We start from the raw sequence: 21,707 nt of genomic DNA, 5'->3' as shown, positions 1-21,707 counted from the left end.
CTTCATTTGAGCTATTTTTAACTATTTATGAGGCTATATAATTTTCTCTCAGTATTCTAACACTATTACAAAAATCTATCTTATTTTCAAGCACTTTATTTCAAACACTAGACCTACTATGTATCATCTGTTTTTAGCACATACTTGATACTTGCATGCAGGCACAATCTCTCTTGCTTTCCCTAAAAACCTATAAATATTTTTGAGAATATCACACATTCTTTTTCTATGCCGTAAGTCATCATCAATGTGAGTCTAAGCTGTTGTTTTACTCTCCAACATTACTAGGATCTAGGCAATATAATTTATTTCTTAGCTGAATGCACTTGAGGGCTACTCCATTTAGTAAAAGGTATCTGTGGATCCAAAAGGTAAAACATTTACCTTTGGACTAGATTTCTGCATCTTTTATCCATTCAAGCTAATATGTTTCTTAACCATTAAAATAATTAACTGAAGCCTAAACAAACCCTTAAAAAAATCTTCAGCCCATGGTCAGTGAATGCTTCTTGTTGTGTGGACTAGCAGCCTGCTATTTGTGAAAGACAAATAAAAATGGGCCAATTGCCAGAGCAGCTGACAGCTAAATTAGCTTTGCAGGGGTCTGCACTTTCATTGGAAAATTTTAACCAGAAACTGAAAATGGTTGAAAATCACTGAAATTTAGAGTTGGTAAATTCACGCAGAGGACACACACCATATGTGAATGTAGTTCACCAATTCCAGAGTACTGCAATTAGCTGATGAAAGGTTATGAATTATGTTTCATGTTGTGTTAACAAATGCCCAACTGTAAATTTAAGGTCTCTGCATATCTCGCTCACATTTAGGGAACCTTAATGTCTTTTCTAAAGGGTCATGCTATGAATTGCTTTAAGGTCAAGCAGTAGAAGACTTAGCTAGAAAAATCAAGACAGTTTTATGTTACCTATGATCTCTTTATGCTTCATTACATTTAGGAGGAATCAGACAGCTTCCAGTAGAATCAAAATAAGTTACAAGGTTAAGAGGCAGTACTGGCAGCTAATGCAAGTAAATAACAGAAAATGTACAGGATGTTCTGCTGCTTTGGATGTTGATTTCCAAAGTTAATTAGGAAGCATGCTTAAATATGCTATAATGTTGTGTTTTTAGTCCTTACTTTATCCACCGTGGTCTTCTTTCTTTCTTTCTTATCCTTAAGATCAAGAATACAATAATCCTGTATCACTGCTTTAGTTACCATCCTCATTCACTTTACCATATAATCTCTGGGGAACATACAACTAGTTATGCACATTGATGCACAAGTGACAGAATCTTACTACTGAGAGCAAAGTGAGTATTATTCTACTGACTTATGACTCAAAATTTCAGATTCTTATGCTCAGTGACTCTACATACAGAAAGTCATCTCTTTACATTCATCTTGTGGAAAAGTTTCCTCATACCACATAGGCACTTAATACACTTAATTTAAATTTCCTCTGTAGGACAGGAAATCTCCTTCTTAATAGGTGCCATTTTAATGCTACCAAAAAGCTTTGTCTTTTTCCCTTTCAATCACTATCTTCTATCCACCTAATTCAGGTGTCCCATTAAACTTTGCCTTGGGGATTCAAATTAGGAAACTGAAAAGAAATTTCCATTTTTACTCAGGTGCATGGGTTTAATCAGCACCAATGCTAAGTTTAACAGTAATAATGAGAAAACATACCAAGTTAATCATAACTGCTAATTCCTATAATAATGGTTTTTGGTTAATATATCTCCTGTATAGAAGGTATATTATATAATTTATTATATAAGTATATTAGTAAATAGTTTGTTTAATAACTGAAACTCGTTTCATAATAAAAATATTTACTTTAAAATTTACTCCTTAAAGTAAGGATCCACCGTTACCACAAAAAGGAAAAAACTATGACATATTACATTCAAACCAGTTTTATTTCTCTAGGGAATGACATAAAAACTTGATGAAAATTCATTAGAAATACTGAGTAGTGTCTACAAAAAGGAGGAATAAAAGAATTTAAGAAATCTTTTAACTTCAACATAGCTTATCCAACATTATTATTCCTTATCTTCCTTGCTGTATCTTGACACCCAGAGCAACATTTACAGCTGCACACTTCAATGCCTTTTTGGATATAACAGCCATATACACTATCTGTATTCAACTGTAATTAATTACAACAGTAATACTGATTGGGCAGTTTACTGCATGTCATTTCTCTTAGGCAATGACAGCTCTTCATTCCAAAGTTATCTCTCTTTTGCCTTTATGTGTTCTTAAAAACTCTAGCAACAGTACTTCAATGTCCTTGTCTTTAGTTTCTCTTTCTTGTCTCTCCAAGAATGTCAACCTACTCAGCATTTAAAAAAAAATTTATTAGTACCCGATCATTTCTGCTAACTCACTATTCTTATCTATGACCCAGTTTCTGTCAGAAGAGCTCTGCAAGAACAGACACCACAAGCCTGGAACATCTTCTGCATGGGGAAAGAGAATTTTTCAACTTGGAAAGAAGAAAAGACAAGTATCGTTGGTGAACTCTATAGAGCTCCAAAGAGAAGGGAAAAAAAGAGAGAGAATGGACTACTTCCCATGACTTATACACTAAAATTATACAGTACATTTATTGTGCAAATAATAGGTTAAAAAAAAAGTCCTAAAGGAATAAATTCTGCATATTACTTGAAGTTTACACTGAAAATTTATTGCTGTAGAATATTCTCCCATAATTAAATCAAATATGATTAAAAAGAACTAAGAATTTATTAACTGATTACTAGAATCTATAACATTCTTTATAGTTGATCTGGCTCAAAAATCCCTGAATCATTTATTCCACTTGGTTATTTTCTTTTGCATGATTTTTCTCTATGTTAATTCTTAAAAGTAATTGCTACACTAATACATGTGCATGCAAACTGATGATAACTTGAGAAGATGCTAAACTTTATTGCTAAATCAAAATGTTTTTAGATATGTGCTCTTTTTGCATGGTAGAATTGGATATCTAGAACACAATTAGACTGCCTTATCAGGATTGTGACTGTGAACTAAGTTACTGCTCTGTGTAAACTATGTAGTCCTAGGGTCCTTACAGATACTTGAATTCTTCAAGAGCAAAACCTTGAATTACAGACTGCACAAAGCCTAGCATGTGCACAGCTCCACACACGTTACTGCTTTTATATAATTAAAAAAAAAAACCCTTTAAAAAAATCTATTCCATGCTGTTATTTAAGTAAGTTTTCTTTGTGTCATATGCCACATTTATTCTACAGCAGTTATACTTCTATTTATGTAATGAATTTTTGATAAATTTTCTACTTCATCAGAAATTCTCCACACTGAAATAATTCTACAATCTCTTCCAATGTATTATGTGTGTAAATTGAACCCAGTTGCTTGAAGCACTGATTATCAAGATGATGTGGGGATATATATTACATAAAATTTCCTTCTCAGCTACATATGATAAGAAGGACTTGTTGTTTCTGGGGAGGATGAAAAATTGGCCAATTTCAAAGAAAACTGAAAGCAGATTGAAAAGACCAGCATATTTTTATGGATATAACCTCAAATTAAATTTAAACCTCACTCTGATTCCATATTACTTTACTTCTGGAAATACTGATAAAAATATTTTCTTTTTGAATTTTTTTTTAACCTGTCTATTTATGGGGATCAATGACGTATAATGTGGCATGAATAAAAGCAAACCTTGGCTTTTGTTTTATTCCTAGGCAATAAAAAGCTAAAACACAATGGATCACATACTTCTATTCCATAGAGTGTTCTCTTCATTTTTTAATGAAAGCTTCACTAAAGCTCTTCCACCAATTCTATAAGGCTGGCAAAAGAACTCCAAAGGGAAGCCAAATGTTATGTCAGACAAGACTGTAATTCATACCAGAAGTCACCATGAAGTGTAGGTGGGAAGGTTCAGACTGGATGAAAACCAGCTCCACATCTGAAACTGCCCACAGAAATTACGTGATCTCCATCCGTGAAGTTCTGAAAAAATTGCAGCCGACAACACCAAGAAAGACAAGCTCCAGTGTCAGTGATAATCCTTCATTAAAAGGCAGACTGCATATATAGTCTTCCGAGATCCCTTTCAACCAACAGTTTTATGATTTCCATAATTATGTCCTGAAGTTAACTCTCTAATACAAGAGAAAAGGAGAGAAAAGGGAGTCAAAGAACAAAACTTAGTAAGTCATCTTGTCAGCATAACACAGACTGCTCGAAGTAACAGCCTGGAAGTAACAGAAGTGTATCATATAAGCATCATGATATCTTCAAGGTCTTTTCCAACCTTAATGATTCTCAGATATCCAACCATGTCTTTTCACTGTTCTCTGCTACATGTTCGTGAAGACATGTAGTTCATTAAGTTCATTAAGAGCTTTCTCCCATAGGAGGAAATAAAGGAAGAGTGTGATGAGTCCCCATCCTGAGGAAGAAAGAGAGGCAGAGACAATTGAGATGAACTGGACACAACTTTGACTCTCCATCCCTTTCCACCACTGTGGGAGATGGGGTCGATAAATGAGGAGTAAAGTTAAGCCTAGGAGGAAGGGAGGGTGGGGGCAAAGTGTTTTAAGATTTGCTTTTTATTTCTCATTACCCTTCTCTGATTTGATTGGTAGTAACTTCAGTTAATCTCCCTGAATCTCTCCCTGTCCTTATCTTGAGCCACGAGCCTTTTGGTACATTTTCTTTCCCCTGACCAGCTGAAGAGTGACTGAGTGGCTTTGGCAGGCCCCTGTCCAGCCAGGGTCAGCCCAACCCTAGTGCCAATGAAATCCACCCCTATTACCAGTCCTTGGTGAGTACACAGTATGTGTATATCTACCTGGTAGGTAATCAGAAACTTTGTATAGATTTTACTGAATTTAATTTTGCCTTATAAAATGACTTAAACTGTATCTGACATCTTCACAAGTCCTTCTTACTCAAGTCCTAATTATGTAGCTACAGCAGGGAAAACCAGATCTTTATATAGAAATCATCTAAAAGATGGGGTAAGATCACTATCTAAAACAAAATACAGAAATGCAAAGGAAATTCATATTTTTTTCATCTGAGGTATTAAAAATTCACTTTATAGAGAAATAAAACATTGCATTTCAACATCTAGCAAGAAGTGACAAGCTTACTACTACGAAGTAAAAAGAAGCAACCAAATGAAACATGTACATTACCAGAATAGTAATGTCCTGGTTTAAAATTCAATGCATCTTTCAGAGGATAAAATTATTCTGGCATATTTTTTTCTATTTCCCACATTTTCTAACAACATTTTCTGAATAAAAAAAATAATGAAAAAGCAATTGAGCAGCTCATAATTACTAACAACATGGAAAAAATAAAGGAATATTAATTCTCATGAGTAACTGTTAAACTCTGTCAAGATTTTGTGTGAAAGATTTCATTGTGAAATGTGTGTGAGACCAAAAACTCATCTCAACAGTATTGAGCCATGAAATGAAACCTTAGAGAATTCTTTCTGCAAGTGGCAATGAACAACACCACTGAAAGGATTCTTTCAGACAGCAGCATAATGTATCCAGCCAACTTTCTGGTTTAAAGGCAGTATCTGCCAACAAAAAGATATCACTTTCATGCCTAAGTCAGAGAAAATATGTCATCAACAAAATTTTTATTTTTAATATTCTCTGGTTTGGGGGCCTACTTTTCTCAAGAAGTCAATGGGATTGTTTTAGATAACAGATTTGTTTAAATTGTGGCAGTTCACGAAAAGCAGAAAACTGTGACATCATAAATGGCAGCTCTACAAAGGAAAGCATAAAGATGATACCAGTAAGATGCATACTCTATCTAATAAACAAGAAAATTTTCATATGAAATGCAATAGCTGTCTCTGTGTACTTTTCAAAAAATATAGCACTAAAAGTAATTATCCCTGAGTTTTGACTTGGCAGTTTTCAGGTGGAAACTCTACACAGATGGAAACTCTGTAGCCCCTCTGGGTAACCTGCTTCCATGCTTGCACACCCTTACTGTGAGAAGCATCTTCTTGTCTTCAGGCTGATTTTCATGGTTTTCAGTTTTAGTCCACTGCCTCTTGTTCTTTCAAAGGGCACTACTGAAAAAGTCTGTCTCCTTCCTCTTCATGTCCTCCAGTCAGGTATCTTTGGACATTGAAGAGATCTCCCTGAGAGTCTTCAAGCTGAAACAGTTCCAAGCTCCCTCAGCCTTTTCTCACAGGATAATCCCCATCCTTGTGGCTCCTTGCTGGACTACCTCAATTTAAGTCTGCAACATTCCTGTACTGGGAGATCCAGAACTGGAAACAGCATTCCAGTCCAATTGCAAATATTATATTTGCTCTGAAAAACATGATCATAACTTTGAAACTAAATTAATAATTGCTATTTATTAAGCATATAAGGTTTCACAGGTAGCAAAATGGATGCCAGGCAAATGAATGTAATGAAGGTGTTATGAGGGCGTTGTCTTTGGATAGGAAATGCCAAAAATGAAGGTAGACAGGGAAGTTAGAGGAAGGGCAGGTTCCAAGGCAACATTACTTCAGAGAGAGAACAAAATAGTAGCCATGATCATAAACCTGGGATCCAACTATTACTGCAGATGGGGAAATATTATTTTCTTTTGCTTGTTCCCCTTAGAGAAAAATATTTATGTGGGAACTCCTGAACTTTAAAAATGGGTAATGGTGATTAGAGTTCTTATTCAATGAAGAAAGATAGTAAGAATCAGGGTTTTAAAACTCCAGAGAGAATAGAAGTTTTTCTTACAGTTTATTAAAACTTTCAAAAAAAAAATTACCCAACCCCAGCCCTCCCCCAAAAACCCCAACTTAACTTTCTCTGACTCATTAAGACTGAAAGTGTAAAAGTAGGTCTCAAAGTCTTTCTGTGAGGAGGTGATGTCAGAGCAAAAGTGACTGAGTTATTAGTTTCAAGAAGCAGTAGTAAATGGTTTATATTATGTGGGGGGGAAAAAAATCCAAGGACTATTGGAAGACAAATCATCTTCATGTACATTTGGTAAATTTCTGTATGCCTTTCTTGTAAGTAAAAAGAAATAAAACTATTTTTACATTGTATTTTTAACTGGAAGGGTAACACTGAAAAGAAAAAAAAAATAAGAATAGTAACCAGGCACAGGACTAACAAAGGAGATAACAAGGTGCACATAGGTGAAAAGCAATGCCAGTGTTACTTGGCAGGAAATAGAAATAAAAATGAATATTTATTTCAACACATGATAAGTAAGCCAAAATACAATACCTGCTTAAATGTTTAATGATATTCACTGCCAGAGCAATTTTATTTAACAGCACACTGTACCTCATATTGGTTTTTTACTATTTATCACCAGTTTGAAGGATACTCAGCAGAAGAATAATATGCGACTCTGCCACAAACTGAGCCTGGCTGCTTCCATGTATGTAACTCTGTAAAATAAAAATGAAAAACATTCCTCTTTAAGAAATCCATTGAAAATGGCACAATCAGATAAGGGAGAATAAAACCTGTTTTGCAGAAAAATGCAGGTAGCAACCGCCAGAAATTAATAGCACAGTTTATGTATATAGGTTTAGTAAAAAGAAATATTAAAAATTTAGGCAAAACACATATGTAGAATAAATGCAATGTTTCAAACAAGAAAGCATTCTGCTGGGCTCTTTTTCACAGTGCTGCTATGTGGAATAAAGATAATGCATTTATTTGCTCAAGTGATACAATTTTTCAGAAGGGAGAGGAAAAAATCAAGGGCATGCCACAGCATGGTTTTTACAAAAGTGAAAACTGAAGCCTGCCTTAAACAAATCATTCTGTTTTAGTCTTTCTCAGATTGAGTGAAGTTTCTTCATACAAAGTCTATTTTGTCGTTCTCCAGTAAAGTACAATTGTGCCCATCAAAGTTTCTAATGCATAAACCATCTTATTTATATGAAAATATTGTAAAATAAATGTTAATACTAAAACTAAGTCTAACACAGTGTACTGCCTTCTATCCCAAATAACTATTGTAAAAGGGCTCCCATTGAACATTTATTTTAAGAACCTGTAGAATATTAGTGAAAAGCTGTAAGTGTTTATTGTTAACTATCGATGACAGCAATGAAGGAAGCAAAAATCTGAAGGACTGTCAACAGGCACGAAATGAGGGAGAATCTCTGTCTTCCTGTCCTGTATCAATTACAAACACTGAGTGCAGTTTGTCATACTATGTGAAATTAAATATATCCATATTCTAAGAGTATTATTTATATATATTATTCTTAGGCATAGATAAAATTTTCACCCTAACCAAATGGAAAGTAAAATGCTCACTAGTAAGGTAAAGAAACAGAAAACTTTTTGCCCTCAATCTAAATGCAGGGGTTTGTTTGCTTATTTAACTTACACGTGGTGATTTAATTCAGTTTATTCTGAATAATTCTGGCTTAGTAGCATCCTTGTCAAGATTCAGAACAACTCAGATTTGAAATAATTGGATGTTTCAGCATCCAAAAGAATGCCTTCACCCACACTAGTTAAATGCTAGATGCAGTGTCAGATCATGTAATTTATATGTACTCAGTAGGTTGTTATCTATTGTTTTCAAAATTCAATCATATTATGCTCATTCAAATAACCAATCCAAACCTAAACCAGGTTTTAATTGGTTATTTGAATGAGCATAATATGACTTAATGCCTAAACCAGGCAAGATCTTCATGTACTTATATTTTCTATTTCGTTCTTTCTTTAACAAGATAAAAATCACTGATCCCATAAGAATATCTCATTGAAATCTGATATGCCAATGGGCCAAACTGTATTTCTTGATTTTTTTTTTGCATGACTTATAAATTTCACAAAGGCTACATGTACACCCACACACACACATCTATTCATGCTCACATGTACATAACAGAAATGAAGGAAATAAGAATATTTTACATTAATAAATAAAAGACAAAGTTAAAATGCTTGATAGATTGTATATTCTGATTCAGTTGTGACCATTGTCCTGTGAATAGTGACCTTCTTTCATTATTTTGACATTACATTTTTTACTTTTTCTCCTAATAGGAATGAAGAGAGTCACTTCCAGAAAGTGCTGCTGCTTCAGATGACAAAAACCTGTTCCATGCTAGGGAGGAATCACATTTTAAGTGCTGGTCTTCATTGCCCCTAATAGTAACTTTATTTTAAAATATCACTCCAGCTGGTGTGACTTCTGGTTTCACTTGGGAATAAAAAAAAACTACAAAGAATTTTATTGATGAAATAGGACAGTTCATAACCATGTAGCTGTCAAACCTGTACAGTAATGTTGGTTTTAAAAATGCCAGCAAATATGCTCTAAACTCTGAAAATTTCAAACATGGTTTTTCAGTTGCTATTCACATTTGAAAAATTGACTGAAAAATTATCTTAAGGATCTTAATTATCTAAAAAGTTATCATCTAAGGATGATCAGACTTTGCAGGAAACCCAGTCTGCAATACTGTCTATGTAGACCACTTATAATGCAAAGCTGAAACACCACAAAAAATACTAAATTCTTCAAAAATTAATTAGATGGTTGCTGCTTTTAAAATCACATTCTGGTTTTAAAAAGAAGAAATATTGGAAGAAATTCTGATTTAAAAAACTTTACAACAAGGTTTTGGATGTTACTGAAGTAGTACAGTGATTTAATGAAATGCACTAGCAGGCTTGGTATCACAATAATATAAGGATTCAGCTGTTGGAAAGACATTTTCAGAAATCTCTCATTAGAATAATAGAATCACAGAATGGTCTGTGTTGGAAGGGACCTTTAGAGGTCAACTGGTTCAATCCCTCTACAGTGAGTAGAATCATAAAGGAGATTAGGTTGCTCTTGTCCAACCTGACTTTGAATGTTTTCAGGCATGGGGCATCTATCACCCCTCTGGGAAACCTATGCCAGTGTCTCACCACCCTCATGATAAAAATGTCTTCCTTGTATCTTGTCTAAATCTACCCTCTTTTAGTTTAAAACTATTACCCTTTGTCCTATTGCAACAGGTCTAAAACATCTGTCCCCATCATTCTTACAAGATCCCTTTAAGTATTGAAAGTCTGCAATAAGGTCTCCCCAGAGCCTTCTCTTCTGATTCATTGTCAGTCACTGTGAAATCCTAATAACAATAAAAAATTTCGAGCAGAGTATCTTTCCCTGCCTGTTGGTTAAATTAACAGAGCAATTAGTTTTATTACCTGATGCAAAATATGCATATTTATATCAGAATTCGAACGGGCTTGCAAAAGATAAAAGACGACAGGAAACAAAATAATGAAAATAAAGATATATTCATTATCAATATTAATTAAGTGAAAGATAAGAGTCATAGCTGCCATCTGATACTCAGTATAAAGAAAAAAACCCCATGAACTAGATACTGCGTATTTCCAAATGTGATACTTGAACAAACCAAACAAAAATCTGAAACAAAAAACCTGACAAAAAAACCTAGAATATTAATGTCTGGCTAAATGTCTCATAGAGACCCATGTTATAACTCTATTTCCTTAAATGTGAAATGCTAAAGGCACAGCCTTGCTTACAAGGAAGTGGATGTTCTGGAAATCTCATGTGTATATCAAAAAGCTAGTAGGAGACAATTGTTACATTTCCAGAGAGGGGACAGAAATGAATAAAAGCAAAGGCAGTGGCTGCCTTGAACACAAAAGCCAAGTTTCATGTTTGAGAGGTCAAGAGACCTCAGGTCAACAGAGAGTTGAAGTAATTGAAGGAACTAACTGAAAGCCACTCTGTTCAAGTATTAAATAAGGCAAATGTTTACTGTACAGTATTGCCTTCAAAAAAAGAAAAAAAAAAGAGAAATAATAATTTTAACTACCAGCTTTTTTTTTCTATTACAAATGTTTTTAGGTAGATTATTCTTAAAAGTTACCTAGCAATAGATCTGTGTGTGATCAACAGGGTCCTCAAATTGCTTCCCCAAGACATTTTTTTGCCTGTATTCAAAACAGTAGCATGGCACATCTCCTCTGTAGCTATGGGTCAACTGGAGCAATGCTTGGGAAGTGCAGAAAATAACAGGGATGACGATTAACCAAAATAATTTGCATTTGACAACGTATTGTGAATCACTTGAGTTTATGACAGTGCCTCATCCCATTTCTTATGAGGAATGGATATTAACCATTTCCCAAAAGAATTGCAGGGTGTGTTTTTTCCTCAGTGAACCTTCAGACCTACTTTTTAAGACAAAAAAAAAATGTAGAAGTTTTTAAAAGACAGAAGAATAGTATTTAATGTAAAAAATTATGGCAAACAGCTTTTCTTGAAGAGCGAATGGGGAGAACTTTATGGCATTTGGCTTTGTGTCCATCGCTACAGGCATATAATGATACTTTGAGGCCACTTGAAGAATGGATTATATGTGTCTTGAAACGTATTTATGCAAATGTACCCCCACACACCAGTTCTGTACACTGCAATGGCCACTGACTCACCAAGCTTTGAAATTGATGTCTCTCTGTGACTCACATTTGCCTAAAATAGAAATGTACTTGCAGAAACATTTTTAAAGGACTATTGAAGGATTACCTATTTATCAATTCTTAAACTAAAATACGGAACTGATCACATGTGAGGTTTCTTTATTTTCATTCTACTTCTTTCCTTCTATAAGAAACCTGCTGAATGACATTCTCATGAAATTTTATTTGAAGCTACAAACGATTAAAACACTGAGAAGTACAATTTCTGGTTTTGCTAAGTTTTCTGCTTTTTGACACTGAATCCACTTAATATTTGGAAACTCTGTGAAGTCTATCTGGCTGCAAATGCTTTAGGCAAGTGCTTTAAATAAATTCATTAATAAACTCAGATTTTCTCTTTCATTTTAAAGGCAGCTTAGGGAGGACCAGGTAAGATGCAAAGATAAAATCTACCAGAAGAGAGGCAACCATAGCTTGAGCAGAAAACTGGACTACTACACAAGTAGCACTGCCACAGAACAGACAACAGCAAATGTCATGGTGCTAGGACTAATAGAGGAACTGAGTAACTCACACTTTAAACAACCAGTCCTTTTCGAACTCCAACATTCTCCCATATCAGGTCTTATTTCAAAAAAGCTATTTGAATTTGGAACTGGAATAATCATATCCTTAAATCAGGTTATTTGCTTTGACAGTGACAAACAATAGTTCAATGCATGCATATTTTTACAAAACTGTGTTAAATGTTTATCTACTATTCAAAAACTCATTAAATATTTAGTGTTACTGAACTGCAGATGGTACAAACACTCATATATACATAAATATATTTAAAATCCCACACCAGAATACTCAAGGATAACAGCAATGTAATATCCTTTTTAAATTTCCCTAAATGCAGCATATGTTTGTGATTTCCCTTCAAGAGTGACAGTTGTCATGGTTCAGTAATATACTTAAGTATAACCTGTGCTTTTTTCCCTTTCTGTCAAAGCAGTGTAAATAAACCAGAAACAAAGTAAGGAGCAATAAGGCCTCTACAAGTCATGTGCTAATTCCTAAGGCAAGAAGAATTTTGGACTACCCAAAATTAAAACATGATTTCAGGTGCTTTCTTAAAACAAACATCACAATGTTTATTTTCCATTAGTATGCAGAGGAAGGATACTAGGGTGAAGGGAGCTGATTAAACCGAGCTGGGTTTAGTAATAGCCTAAAATACAAGGCTACTTCACCAAGTATAATTTGGGATAACTGAGAAATAACTCATCCTGAGTTTACGAGATATGACACACATCTAATTAAAAAGTGTACTGAAAACTGATCAAAAGCAGACAATTTTGCTAATAACTATTCTTGAAAATGATGAACTGAATTTGGATTGTATGTTGAAGAAATCTCTAGATGGAGACTGTGCCCTGAAGGAGACAACAGGCCAAGTTCAAGCTAACATATGTAGAAAGCAATGAAGCAACAGAGGAGTTAACTGCCCCAAAGAGAGAGTTATGAATTCCACACCATTAGGATAGGCACTATTAATCTGTCTTCTTTCATTACATTAACATTCAGGGTGAAATTCATCAGAGAAAGGAACATTACAGAAAGCCATGGGTTACTTAATTATGATTGAGCCTTTGGAATGGCATATTTTAATTAAAGAACACCAATTTTGCCAAGAACATGCATTAGACATAAGCAGATGTTATTTTATCTTAACTTAGAGAGAAAAAGAACTATACAACATTCTCTATCTATTCAGGTTTTACATAATTTCCAAGTCCAGGAACAGCAGGACTTTCAGCAGTATTTAAATGTTTAAAAAGCAAAAGTTCTAAAACATTGTTCCACAATATCATTTCAAGACCTTTTCATTTTGATTGCAGAAAAAGCTTAAACATTTATGAAAGACAAATGATTCATTCAGTAAAGCAAACACTTTGAAACCAAACATCAAGGTACATAAATAAATGTTTTACAGTGTGATTTCATTATCATACCTGCATTTCTCCAGACAAGTTTTCTTCTAAGCAAACTATGTAACACTTCAAAAGCAGCTTAAACTACCCTGCAAGATTAAGAAAAAAATCTTATACAGCTCAAATGCTGAAGCTTTCTGACTCTGTTACTGCAGCTACCTATTTAAATATTATGGTTTCTAAAGCCAGCAGAGTTTCACATAGCTTCACTTGAAGCATGCACTCCAAATATGCTTCTTTCATTCCAACGTAGTAGTATTTCTTCAGTTCATACAGGCAAATCAGTTTTAGCTCATTTGTGAACCCAGTAGGGGACTTCCTCCGAAGTTATTATTTTCACCGGCCTAGTCTGGTCTGTGAAAATCTCAGAATAGAAGCCTAATCTAATTCCCTGCTTTCTTTCCATCACAGAAGATACTGTTATCTGCTGCGTATAGCACATGTTTGGTGACCTATTTCTCCTGTAGCAGCCAACCCTAAAAAACTCTTCTTGGGACAAATGACATGAAAAACCATGAGATTATACTGGTTTGGGCCTAAGTTACTCACATGTGTGAATGGCTACCAGCTGGGAACATCTGTTAGCACATGGATGCTATTTGCCAAATTAATAAACCTGTTTTTGGGACAGATGGATGTAATATGGGTATGAGTTTATTTTAAAGAACTTAACACTGAATCTCAGTAAAGAAATATATTGATCCCATCTCAATAACTAAAGAAAGACAAGAAATCCTGAAGCTAGTTAATTTACTAAAAGAAACCTCAGACTAGTCTAATCACATATTATTATTCAATAGTTAGGAAAATGCCCAAGTATTTATTAGGGCAATTGGTATTATTGTAGATAACGAGAAATAAAAGGGGCATCTTCAAATGATGCGTAATGGCTTCAAAAATAAGTGTGGTATTAAACACAAAATAAATCTAAACTCACTTACTGCTAACAGAAATCCTAAATAATGAATTTGCCTTTCTAGCAAAATGAAGACCACATATCACAGTAAGAAATTTGCAGTCAGCTAATTGAGATACCAGCTTTTCTAGGAATCTTCATTTTATTTAACAATAAACAGAAACAATATACTTTAATTTAACACTAACCCACCTGAAATGAACAATTTCTTTTGAACAGTTACTAGCTTTAGAAACATTTTTAACTCAAATATAAGCCACCAGTTCGCCAGCCTGGTGAAAATTTCATGTATTATAATCCTAGCAAGCAATCTCTCTACATGAAATGCCATCTAGCTCAGTTAGAGACGAGCAAGACCAAGACTAACAAAACAGCTGAAGCACATACAAAATAGTGAGGAATAGACAGAATTATTAGATGTTGTATTTATGTACTTTCAGCAATTTTATTCTATTTACTCAAGCACCTTACTCTAAAAATTAGTAGGCTATCTAGAAAATCAACTGCACCTCAAAAAAAAACTCCATGTGTTTATTATTTTTTCAGCATCCTTGGTGCAACAGTCAGTGCAAGTATTCAGGCTCACTTACAAAACACGACCATAAATCATAACAGCCACTTTTGAAGGGTGGGTTTAATAACTATGGATGAAACCAACACTTTTTAAAGAAATATTTAGTGTCGGTGTTTTTTTAAGAATCTTTGTAATACAGATACACACAACAATCTCATACAGACTCTTTAATTCCCTCATTTTTAAATTCAATGAATATGAGTTACATTTTCCAGACCTGAGCTCATTCCTGTGTTCACCATTGCTCAAACCAAAAACTGAGACGAGACAGCAACCAGTTTTCATAGGACTGGCTGGCTGAAACAGCCTGTGCTGGCTGCCTTCCATGAAGTCCATCTGGCACCAAGCACAGAACATGATCTGGGTTTCCAGCCCTAGAACAAAAGTGGAAAAATGCTGCCTTACTTTTGAAGACTAGCAGGCTGGAAAGAGTAGTTGTTATAATTTAAAATAGCATACAAACCCTGGTTTATGCTGCTGCTTTGGTTGTTCCTAGACAGCTTTTATACCTATATTGCATTATTTAGGGTTTCTAGGAATACTATCAAAGGAGTCCACTAGTAGAGATTATCTCACAAATCTAGAAATTGCAAATACTCTGCTCAGATATAGAGGCTTTGATATAACCTGCTGAATAAGAATTAATTCTGAGGGACTTCTTCCATATTTATTAATCACAAAATAATAAAAGAACAAAAGATGCAGCAAGCCTTCAAAGAATAATAGTTTGTGGATTTCAGAAAAAACCCAGAACTTAAACCTCTCATTAGAAACAAAACATTGCTACCCTTAAAGCCTTAATTCCCATGTTACAAAATGGATGGAACAAATGCAACAGACATCTTCCCTCTAAATGTGCAATATGACACAGAGTACCCAGGTCAGAGACTTCAACAGAGATGAAGATTTCCAGGATCTCTGAAACAGCAAGTTGGTAGGCCGGGGAAGTCTGACACAGCTTAACCTACTTGCCAGTGTGGAAGTGTGATGATCTTCACAAAATTGGTGTTCTGACAAAGAATGGTCATGGCAAAACAGGAAAGAGAGCTACAGTACAGTGGTTTCCTTACAAACTACATAGATGGAGAAGCTGAAAGTGCCATTCAGCTAAGCTCACGTCGTTGGTGTTATCTAAATTATGGTTTAGAACCTAAGACTAGTGAAAAAAAAAAAAAATTGTATCTTAAAGTTTCTGTTCTCCTGGATCTGTAGTAATATTTTCTTTTGACAAAGAAATTACAGCCATTTTGGATAAAGCTTTCAGCATAACCCCATATACCTTCTCAAAGTATTTATGACTCAAAAGATGTTTTAAATTTCCTAGTCAGGACCTGCAATATCTTCTCTTTTGAAATTTTGAAGCATTATTTCAATTGGATTTCATGCTGTGAGGCACAGAAGGTATTTTCAATTAAATACTGAAGTGTTGCAAGCAGAAATGAAGACAGACTACTACGACAATAGTTGTGAAATATGCTGAAATCAAAGGGCTGTGAAAAACAGAAACAAAAAGAAGTTTACTTTGTAGCAGAAGCGAGAGCAGGTGTCAATGCCAAATTACTTTAAAGCTACAATCCTATTAACAACAATGGAGAAGTTGGGAGACAGTGAATGAGTCTGTTGTTCTGATAAAGACCAAAACATCTACATCGACATCTGATGACAAGAAAGCAACATTATGACCATTAACTTCAACTGAAATCACAGATGATTGTCAGGGTCAGCAAAATGTTTCTAAAATAGTGATGTATACAGCTACAGAGATATCAAAGTTTGGCCATAAATTAGGTGGGACTGAAATCCAGCAAGTGGAATCCTATCAATTCCCAAAACCATCAAGCCATACATTCAGACTGTGTCTTGTCACCAATCAATAAAATTTCTAATAGATATGGGAGCACAACATTAATGCAGTGGGATGCTGAGAAGCTGGGTGTACAATACAGACAGCAAAGAGTTAAAATCACTGGAGTGAATGGAGCAAGAAGTGTTATCTGTCAAATTGCTGAGGTTAGTTTGTGGCTCCTGGGCAAGCAGTACAAGTCTTCTCATCTTAACCCTAAAAGCAATGCAGTGACTGAATGCACTCGTTCCGTGGCACCTGCACTCCCTAATTCAAGAACTGCTGGTGTATGACAGTGCCGTATTTTCTGCTGCAGCACAAAATGACTGTATGAAGTTATAGCTGCTTTAGTGCCACTAGCAGTTTCAATACCAAAGAGAAGAAACCTAACAGCCACAATACAGGCACCTGAGGTGGTTTCATATTCTCCTAATTCCAGTGCCAATGCTGCGGAACATGACAAGGTTTAATTGGCGCTTATCTGGAAGGGAGGACAATACACCTTTAATAGGTTCCTGCATAGTATAAACATTCACCCATGATTGCACAAGCTGTGCTTGCCGAACTTTTACAAGCTATCTCACTCCTTCCAGACATCAAATTAAACAAGGAAGATCCTCCTGAAAAGATAGGAGATGCACCAGCAGCAGTGCAGCAAGCATTTAATGAAATAAAAGTTATAACTCCACCTTGAGAGATATCAAGTTTAGGCAGTTAAACAACTTGAAACACTGAAGGGTAATCTATCGGGACAAACCCCTCTGAGACTTGTGTTGTTTTCCTATTCCAGGAATAAAGCCAGAACACCCTCACTAAAGATCAAAGGAACCAGTTTGGGGCAACTGCCATTCTCTCAATTTACATGAGAAAGCTCACAGAAAACAGCCAAGATGATGTGAAAACCACTTTTATTTCGGGCCTTTTAACTTTTTGGGTACTTTTGTGGTAGGCACAGGAACCTTATCATAATTGATAGATTGTTCCTGTTTTTAATAAAAGGTCTATAGTACATGAATTGTCATTTTTCTTTATATAGGAACCTCCTAAGAGATTAAATTGAGCTGTGATGAATGGATGAAACTTTCAGTTGCCACCATAACTGCCTGTATTTTCAGTTTATTAATGTGATTGTGATCTGTATTTTCATCACAAGCGCCTTGTTTGGAAAAAAATTAGCAGGACTGCACATTTTATCTGCACAAAAAATATTAGCAGGACTGCACATTTGATCTATTACTAGTTTGATTTTTGCTGACTTTGTCTTTTAACTGAAAAAAATAGTGCAAGGAAAAGCTTTTATGTTTATCTTATGGATGTATGATTTTGTCTCAAATTTAGCCTTGGAGTTGGGTACAAGAATTCATATTTGGAATCAAGGAAAATGTATTAGCCTTCCCAAGTGTTTCTCGGAAATTTTAGATTTATTATGAGGTATTAACAAGTGAAATAAATAATCTTGATAAAACAAAATAAAATATTACATACAAAATGGTTGAGTACCCCTTCCTAGACCAAAAGAGGGAAATTCAAAAGAAAGAAAAAGCGAGCTGGGATAATGCAGCTAAACTTAAAAAGGAAAATAATTTCCTTTATGACCCCATCAATAATAAAGCCACAGTTTCTGTTTTGTGTCAGGATCAAATTACATGGAGCTGTACTCTATGTCCTGAAGAATGGAGTAAATGTAAAGATGTGTTTCCATGAAAACCTTTTATATGGGAACTTTTTGTATTTTGTATAAAACTTTGTAAGCACAAACAGTCTTGTTGAAGGTACACTATTACCAGTAATGTATCGAATTACAGAATTCCTAACTAGGTAGGGCTCCTTGTCAATCTTCCCATTTTGGATTGCCTTAAAGGAGTTAACCCCAATTCCTGGCCTCTCTCTTGATCTGCTCTCTTTTCTATTTCTTTCTAATCTCTCTACCTCCCATTTTACTGGTTAATAAAATCCCTACTATTGACTTTGGCATATGATGTCTTTTGCACCCTAATTCTTGTAAAGCATCTCTCAGTAATTGGATGTTAACATATTGTTATCTTCACCCCAGCACAATCTCTCTCATTTGCTCTTTCTTTTTGCTAATTAATACTTAAGATCACAAAGAAGCACTCATTTGAAGAAAAGAACTAAGGAAAAATACAGGCCTAGCAAGATTGTAAAAAAAAATCAAAATAGCACTGAATACCTAAAAAAGGGTCAAAATCTAATTCCTACTAAGTTTTGCTGCACTTGATTTTAACATTTCTATTAGTATCCTAAAATAAGCCTATACTAATCTGAATTGTACAGCTGTGTTATTATAAAAAAAGTGTTCAGTGTTGCCCAGAGCAATTTTTTGTATGGTGTATTAAGTCTAGTTAGCAAATTGGAAGAAGCACTGCTGACTTGACATAGAAACTGTGTAAAATGAAGCCTTTAGTAGGACAAATTGAGAATACAAGAATCACTCCATGTTTAGAATATAAAGTTGCACACCTGACAAATAGGAGTTTATTTCACAGTAACAAACTCTTTGAATCCATGCTTTATGCAGGCAGGTATAAGAGTCACTTATTTAAAGGCATTGCTTAGTGCACTAGGAGATGCTTCCTAATTATCAGAATAAAGAGTGAGAAATTTTTTTCAAAGGAAGTTCGTGCCGTTAAGAATCTTGTACTTCAGGAACTATCACATTTGTGATGATGTCTTTTATAAAGTTTTGTTTATGATGTCAGGCAATCACTGAATATAACATAAACACCAGTAACTAAAAATTTTATGTTATGAGACAAAACCATGGACCTATTTGCTGTATTATCAAGTACTCCAGCTAAAATGAATACAAATTAAATACTGCTGTCAGCAAGACAAGCTGTATTTCAAGTTTCTTCCATCTGCTGTCACCAAGAAAAACACCCAAATAGTCAAGCACTGAAAAGTTCCAAGACTGCAAAAAGCAACACAAGTTTTATACACATTCAGAATTATCATTACATTCAAAGTTATACTGATGTTTCTTAAATGCTAGCTTTACTAAAGAAGCAACACTAATACAATAATACCTAAAAGAGGAGAAAAAAAAATTGAACAGTGAATGTGCATGCATTTGGGACAAGGAAAACTAGGAATTATTTGATGTGAAATAAAAAAATCTCTTTCGATATTTTAAGGGCTTGTTCATGTGAGACTTCGATACTTGGACTACAGTTTGCAAGGAAGTTAAGAGTATTACAAGTACTTTATTGTGAAATTGCAGTTTGCTTCCAGCTCAGAAAGGAGAGAACACGCTTAGCCATATTCTACAAATATCAGAGTCAGTTATTTAATGTTCAATTATTGTGCCTCAAATAATAAAATAAAAAGTTGTACTTTTCAAAAAAATAACTGTTTTGAAATAAATAGGTAATTCTGAACAAATAAGTTTATAGGCCAAAGACAAATATTATATAATGAATTTCATTAACAAAGACTGAAATGCAAAGCAGAATTTTGAAAGCAAAAGCAGAACCTCATGATAAACTATTCTCTTTCTCTGTAGTAAAAGAATAAGTTTCTTGGCTTTAGTAGATCATGGCTTGCAAGCAAGTACTATTAATTTGGGCAAAATTGTTGAAAAAAAACATTTAAGATGGTTCAGTTATAAGATCAGCATATTAATTAACTAGAAAAAGGCCAAATACAGATGTCAGAAATAAAAAAAGGTTTCAACACACACATCTTTACTTTATACAAGGTATGAAGCTCTAGGTAAAATAGCTCAAGGTGACTTTGACCTAAGCAGATTCCCAGCCCCACATATTTGTAGAAGAGCAAAGAAGTTTCTTTGTACCTGAAATAACTTGGATGAAATAAAGATTCAAAAGAAGTCAATAAGCACTTTGCTATTGATTTCAACGAGCCAATATTTCATTCTGATGGTTTATTGCTGATAGAATTTCAGAACATTAATATTTAGAAAGATATATAATATTGAGTAAGCCACTTAATTGCACAGAATAAACTATAAAGTAAAACCATTTACTCTATATTAAAGAATTTCAATATAACATTTATTTCTACATAACATTTAGCTGCAGAAGGCTAAACTGGCTGTCACAAGAAAAATCAAGATTTCAATATAGAAGAATAGGCTCTGCAAATAACCTTGGGCAAGAGATTCAGCAGGTAAACTGTCAGACATATTTTTGGTTGTTAGATATGCCTCTCTCCCAAGTTTCTTTTAAACTGACCTGGAGATTAATTTTTCAGTGAACCAAAATATGACTTACATTGAGTGACTGAACAAGAAAAACATGTAAGAAAAGTTTAATGACATCCTCCTAATGTTCCACATTCAATCTGGTATCACACATTTACCAGTTGAAGTTTCTCAGGTAAGGTTTTTTCTCTGCTTGTTATGAGAATACTTTTTTCTTTTTTTAACGTAAGTGAATATAACTTGCTTACTCCAAAACGCAACTAACAGATAGAGCTCCAACTTTTACAGCAGTGTCTACCTCAACAAGGAACAGTGCTGGCTAGAAGCTTCAGTATGTAATGTATGTGCTCACCCTTCTCTAAAATTATGATGGGAAGGTCTGATCACACATCAGGAGGAAAACAGTCACAGTCCTTTAAGTACTTCTACTACTCCTCTCAACTACTAGTACTACTACTGTCTCTCAACTCCTGTGAGTAGGAGGCAAATTTTTGCCAATTCCATCTATCTTTTACATGTCCTAAAACTCCTTCAAGTGATATGGAATGTGGCATTTGCTTTGATAAAGCACTCCAAAATATAAGCCATTTTCAGCACTAGAAAGTACATATTTATGTCTTTCCTTAAGAAGTTTGAGAGTCCCCTATTAGTGAACATCTTTTATAAGTATCTGTCTCCAGTGATCTATGGTCCCTCAGAAGTTAATTTGAACAGCTGGCATGCATTGCAACTGCATG

The 21,707-nt window shown here is 34.6% G+C and overlaps 1 protein-coding gene across 1 annotated transcript in view; it reads right to left on the bottom strand.

Moving 5' to 3' along the window:
• Positions 1-21,707, bottom strand: part of TUSC3 (tumor suppressor candidate 3) — a 107,583-nt gene that overhangs the window by 14,315 nt on the left and 71,561 nt on the right. The window contains exon 7 of the mRNA XM_059844763.1: positions 7,379-7,442. Coding sequence (XP_059700746.1) covers positions 7,379-7,442 — 64 coding nt within the window. The remainder of the gene's footprint in view (positions 1-7,378; positions 7,443-21,707) is intronic.

This window comes from Haemorhous mexicanus, chromosome 4 (genome assembly GCF_027477595.1).
Source record: "Haemorhous mexicanus isolate bHaeMex1 chromosome 4, bHaeMex1.pri, whole genome shotgun sequence".
NCBI classification, from domain to species: domain Eukaryota; kingdom Metazoa; phylum Chordata; class Aves; order Passeriformes; family Fringillidae; genus Haemorhous; species Haemorhous mexicanus.
The sequence above is the reverse complement of the archived record's forward strand: the minus strand, read 5'-3'. Positions and strand labels throughout refer to the sequence as shown.